Source organism: Myotis yumanensis, unplaced genomic scaffold (genome assembly GCF_028538775.1).
Source record: "Myotis yumanensis isolate MYYU_CA2020_CCGP unplaced genomic scaffold, mMyoYum1.0.hap1 SCAF_10, whole genome shotgun sequence".
Classification (NCBI taxonomy): Eukaryota; Metazoa; Chordata; class Mammalia; order Chiroptera; family Vespertilionidae; genus Myotis; species Myotis yumanensis.
This window is the reverse complement of record NW_027223761.1, coordinates 30,872,552-30,878,895: the sequence shown is the minus strand read 5'-3', so window position 1 is coordinate 30,878,895 and position 6,344 is coordinate 30,872,552. Positions and strand designations below refer to the sequence as shown.

At 46.2% G+C, this 6,344-nt stretch overlaps 1 protein-coding gene across 1 annotated transcript; it reads left to right on the top strand.

The window, feature by feature from the left end:
• The first annotated feature begins 317 nt into the window (after positions 1-317).
• LOC139018362 (mas-related G-protein coupled receptor member X2-like) lies at positions 318-5,728 on the top strand. The gene is made up of 2 exons (XM_070426991.1): positions 318-328; positions 4,723-5,728. Exons 1-2 carry the CDS (start codon positions 318-320, stop codon positions 5,726-5,728), a joined length of 1,017 nt encoding a protein of 338 aa, XP_070283092.1.
• The last annotated feature ends 616 nt before the right edge of the window (positions 5,729-6,344 follow it).

Below are 6,344 nucleotides of genomic sequence, written 5' to 3'. Positions count from 1 at the left end.
TCCAATTTAAACATTCTTCACAGGGAGGGGGACCAGATGGGTAAAATGGAGAGAGGAAGAGATAAGTCATTGGACTCAGGACAAGTGAGAAGCATCTCGTGAGGTCCTTGTCTCACATCTCCAGAATCTCATTTGCCAGTGCCCCTTGGGCAGGAAGTCACCAGGGCCTGCCCAGCATCTTGATAAGCCTCTCTTGGTCATCAGGTTCCACTCCTGCTCCTGCAGACACCTCCTATGCAGGGGTAGGAGAGCATTCTCTGGTGCTCAGCACTCCCTGGAAAGCTCCTCTTTTTCTATTCACCACCTTCAACTACAAGATGGCACTCAGGTAAGAGTTGGCTCAGAACTACCTTCTCTCAAAGGCAGTTTTGTTTTCTCCCTCTTAATCTACGTGCTCATGATTGCATTTTGGGGTGGAGCGTGCAAGGAGCCATGGGCACCCCTGAAGGAGAGTCCAGAGACATGAAGCTCCCTCAGGGGAGCCTTGGGTGCTGGTAGCTTAGGCTGTGAGGGACCCAGGTCCTTTCTGCTTCACAGACATTGTTTTCAAACTGAATTATTGTTAATAACCTCAGATTTTACACATTACCTTGCTGTACTATGAGGTTGTTTGTTAATTTGTTTGTTTTATGCATGTGTCATTCCTATCCCAGCCTTTTGTGCCTTACACAAGGCACAAAAAAATAGGGCAATTTTAGAGATTTTAATAAAAAGACTGTGTACAAAAGGTGAGCAGGACTAAGGGAAACCAATAAAGGATACAGAGGCCCCTAAAGATACAGTGGCGCCTTGACTTAGGAGTTTAATTCGTTCCGTGACAGAGCTCGTAACTCAAGTTACTCGTATGTCAAATCTTAAAGTGAACGAGTGAGACACGTGATGCTGGGCTGATGTTGTGGCGTTCACTGTGACGTTCGCTGTGCCAACTAGCGGTGGGGTATCTGAAGCTGGCTCGTAACCCGAATTTTAGCTTGCAACTCAAAGCAAAAAATCGGCCGAGAGACGACGGTTCGTATCTCGAAAAACTCGTTAGTCGGGACACTCGTAAGTCAAGGCCCCACTGTAAATCATAATAGGGAGATATTGCCCTTGCGCATCCTGAAGTGTAAAGAGAAAGATAAGTTGCCAGAACATAGGAAGGCTGTGGCTGTAGCGCTGGTTGTCACTATGACTGAAAAAAAAAGGCCAACAGACAGGAGCTATCTCCTTAGGTAGAGTAACACCACCATGGCAAACGCACAGCCGGACAGCAGAGAGTCAGGGAGTTAAAACCTCAATCACTGTCATTCTGCCCTCCAATCAGCTGTCAGTGTCACCCTTTCCTGAGAGCAACCAGGAGCCAGAGGGAAAGAGAGCCCAATGATGAGGCAAAGATATGTGTCCTCCCAGGATGCAGCGGAGGGTAGAGAAGCTGGAAATGAAATTTGACGTCAAATGAAGAGAATCCATTTTTCTTATAGCCTCTTCTTAGTTCTTTTTCCTAGGACTTTTTCTCTCTCACTGTGATTACATCAACTTGTTATTACATCTCATTTATTTGATCTGTTGGCACCCCCCTACTGGGTGTCACGTCTTAAAAATAATCTCTCTCATCATAAATGCCTTGAGGATGGAATGTACGTTATTTTTCAAGGTGGTTGTATACAAATATTTTAAATAATTTCAATTTATGATTATGGTAGCCCTAGAAAGAAATGTATAAGAGGTTATTAGAACTGGACTGGTGACTCTTTCAGATCACTGCTCCCAAGCCCTAGAGAGGTGACTTCATTCTCATGCAGGGCTCCCAGACTCATCTGCATTCCATCCAGAGGAGAAGAGGGGAAGGAAAGGCACAACCTAAAACTGGTTACATCACTGTGCTCACCTCCCACTGGCTACCACCTGGTCACATGGTGTCATCAAATGGGAATGGAAACTGGGATTAGAATCCATTTTCTGGTCTAAAACTCTCAGAACTATTATGTGAGAGAGAAGGAAATGGGTATTTAGACCAACTAGCATTTTCCTCACCCCTGAAGCTCTCTCACGTTCTGAGCTCACATGAAGATTTTGCTCAGGTGTTGATCCCACAATGAGGCAGAGAACAGTGGGAAAGCCTCAGGCTGGGCTCCAGGACACCAGGGCTGGCATTGGACCTGCTGTTCACCCTGTGATCTCAGGGAAATCCTTTGGCTCTTTCAGCCTCACTTCTTCCTGAGTTAAAGGATGATATTATAACAGATGGTCTCTAAGGAACATGTGCTCAATGCCGAGGATACAATAGTGAACAACAACAACTAGGAAAAAAAGACAAAATCTAGACAGATCTAGTCGTCATTATTGAGGTTTGAGTTTAAAAAGGGACACAAGAGCTAGCAGGTTTGACTCAGCGGTTAGAGCAGCAGCCCACAGACACAAGGGTAGAGGGGTTCGATTCTCCTGGGGGAGCATGCGCTGGCTGAATTGACTGATTGGGTCTGTCCAGAGAGAAGAAGGAACTCCCGGAATCTCGGGTCTGCTCTCAGCTGGATTCCACCCACTTCTTCCACACTGGATAAGCTTCACTTCCTTGTTATTTACCAAATTTGCCTATTCTAATTCAATAAAACACACAAATGAGTTCCCATTTTGGATTTTTCCCTGAGTTTACTTGCTTTCTACCTTCCCCCACTCCTCCATGTGTACTGGACACATCACCCTGGTAGTGGGGCTGCAGGGCAGGGGAAAGCTGAAGACTCTGACACAGACCTGTGGGTTCAGATCCAGGCTCTTCCACTTGTGCACGTGAGAACTGGAGCATGTCATTCAACCTCCCTGTGCTTGTCTTTTCCCATATGCCACATGGGAATAAGCATAGTACTGGCCTCATAGGGCTATTTGAGGATTAAAAGAGGTAATGCCATGTAAGCACTCATCAACTGCTACTCTTCACCTATGTGTGAGTTGATTTATGTTTCTCACCTAAATTCTGCAAGAGCTTCTCTCTTTTCATCCAAAGAACTAAGCACTTCTTAACTCCACCACCACCAGGAGAATTCTCTTACACAAATGGTTTGATCTGCAAAGAAATCTCTACTCCCAATCACATGTAGGGACATGAGTCGCTTTCCTATCACACGTATCATAGGAACCAGTTAATAATGCCCCTTCTGTATTTCTGTCTCAATTACCTCTACTCAAAACCCTTGGCCATCTCTCGCTCTCCTTCCCAAAATGGCTTCTTTCTCCTCTAAAATGCAGAGAAATTTAATTCAGTCCTGAATCCTCTCCCACCTGGATAGGAGGTGTCTGCAGGCATAAAAAAATTATTTCAAACACACAAGAGCTTTTCACAGAATGAAAACTTAGAAATGGAATTTTATTTTTGTTACATATGTGTTTTTTGATGGTGGAGTTAAAAGTACTAACTTATATCTTACATTTAAAATTCTTCATTTAAAAAAATATTATATTATACTAGATGGCCAGTGCACAGATTCATGCACCAGTGGAGTCCCTTGACCTGGCCTGTGGGGATCGGGTCAATATTGGCAATCCGACATTCTGAGGGATCCAGATTGCAAGAGGGCCCAGACCAGGCTGAGGGACCCACCCAGTTCATGATCGGGATGGGGAGGGGCTGCAGGAGGGCTCCAGGGCATTTCCAGTCTGTCTAGCCCAGTCCCGATCGGCTGGATCCCAGGAGCAAGCTAACCTACCGGTCAGAGTGTCTGCCCCCTGGTTGTCAGTGCCTGACATAGCGACTGGTCGAGCAGTTGAAGGAACAGTCGGACACATAGCATACTAGGCTTTTATTATATAGGATTAAATCCAAATTTTCTTCTTCATTTGTTCATTCATTCATTCATTCATCATTCATTCATTCATTCATGGATTAACATTTTATTGACAGCCCCGTGGTGTTCCCACACAGACTTAGGCCCTGGGGACACAACAATGGGAAGAGTAATCACTGTCTATCCTCATAAAGATGACACACTGGGACATTTCTAATGCAAGAGCTTTGGGTGTCCTCACTCTGTCCTAACAAGGGGTCTCATTCCCTTCATGAGCCTAAGTCATAACCTCCTTTCTCCCTCCTGGGCAGACCACTCTCAGTCACTGAGATTGCCCTGGGGCTTCTGACAGCCTGCTGTCAAACAAAGCCACTCCCCCAGAGCACAAGTACTGGGGAACTCAGGACCCTGCTGTCATCCACAGGACCTGTGCAGACTCTTTTTTTTTTTTTTTTTTTAACAAAGTAAATTATTTTTTTAAAAAATATATTTTATTGATTTTTTACAGAGAGGAAGGGAGAGAAATAGAGAGTTAGAAACATTGATGAGAGAGAAACATCGATCAGCTGACTCCTGCACACCTCCTACTGGGGATGTGCCGGCAACCAAGGTACATGCCCTTGACCGGAATCAAACCTGGGACCTTTCAGTCCACAGGCTGACGCTCTATCCACTGAGCCAAACCGGTTTCAGCTGGGCAGACTCTTCTCCTTCTGCCTCCAGGGCACATGTCATGGGTTGGATGGTGAGTGGAGAGGTTGGACATAGAGGGTCTGTGTTGCAGCAGAAAGAGCCCAGGCTCTAAGATTCAGAGAGAACTGGGTTTAAATTCAGGTTCCGGGACTCCAAGACTGTGTGGTTCAGAAAGAATCTTAGTCTCTGGAAGCCTCCATTCGCCACAGACAGGGTGGCCATGAGGGTCAGTGGTCATAGAGCAGGTGCTCAAGTCTTGTTTTGTTTCCAGGCCCACAATTGCAGCGTTTCTGAGCACGGATATGACTGTCACAGCCTGGGAGACCAACCTCACACCAACCAATGGAAGTGATCAGGCCTTTCATCAATATGATACAAAGTTCATAATCTTGCAATTACTGACAGTCATGGTGGCCCTGGTTGGGCTGGCAGGCAACACAGTGGTGCTCTGGCTCCTGGGCTTCCGCATGCGCAGGAACGCCTTCTCTGTCTACATCCTCAACCTGGCAGGGGCCGACTTCCTCTTCCTCGGCTGTTATATTATACAGGCCCTAGAGACACTCATCAGAAACTTCTCTCTCATCTCCATATCCATCCCGGACTTTTTCATGATTGTGTTAATCTTTGCCTACATCTCAGGCCTGAGCCTTCTCAGCGCCATCAGCACGGAGCGCTGCATGTCTGTCCTGTGGCCCATCTGGTACCGCTGCCGCCGCCCCAGACACATGTCCACCGTCATGTGTGCCCTGCTCTGGGCCCTGTCCCTGCTGCTGAGCATCCTGGAAGGGAACTCCTGTGGCTTCCTGGTGAGGAACATGCATCATGTTTGGTGCCCAGTGTTGGATTTCATCACTGTGTCATGGCTGATTTTGTTATTTGTGCTTCTCTCTGAGTCTAGCCTGGTCCTGATGACCAGACTGCTGTGTGGCTCCCATCGGATGCCGACCACCAGGCTCTACATGACCGTCATGATCACCGTGCTGGTCTTCCTCCTCTGTGGCCTACCCTTCGGCATCCACTGGTTCCTCTTATTCTGGTTAGATGCCTTCCCTCATCTTGACCAGTTTGTAGTACTCCTGTCCTGTGTCAACAGCTGTGCCAACCCAATCATTTACTTCTTCGTTGGCTCCTTCAAGCAGCGATGGTGGAAACGGAGACACACCCTGCGACTGGTTCTCCAGAGGGCTCTGCAGGACACTCCTGAGGTGGATGAACCTGGAGAGAGCCTTCCTGGGGAAACCCTGGCCATGTCGGGAAGCAGTCTGGGGCAGGGATGAGAGCCTCTGTCCTGATCAGTCTGGAGTAACTTTGAGACTCACTGCTGCCCTGCCAGGCTTGGAAAGCATCTAGTCTTCTCTCAGCCTCAGCCTCAGAATGTGTCAGTGATTCGCCAATCTCTTCAAATAGGTTGTTTTTAATCTGGCTTTTCTAGTTTTTCTCAGAGAAAGCATTAGTCTGAAAGTTATACCTCCCCATCGTCCTTGGCATTACCAATAAATTTCTCATGTGATCTGAATTTCCTTATTGAATGCTTTTCCTTTAAACTTCATTGCAACAGAAAGAATCCTTGTCTGAATCAGACAAATCTGGATCTGAAGTCCTGGTTCTATAGCTCTCCTCTCCAAGCCTCAGTTAATTCATTGTAAAATGTGGTGAAATCATCTGCTCATAGGATCATAGTGAGGAATAAATTAGAAAACAGATGAAAAGCACTCAGCCAGGTGCAAAATATGACTAAATATTTCATAAACATCAGCGGTTAATACATGTGAAGCCTCTAAGATATTATTGACTTCTGAGGTAATATTTAATATGTTAAAAAGAAAAGAATCCCTGTCCAAAACCATAAGTAGTCATTCAGAAATTGTTCTACCTGATTGGATAGAAAAAGAA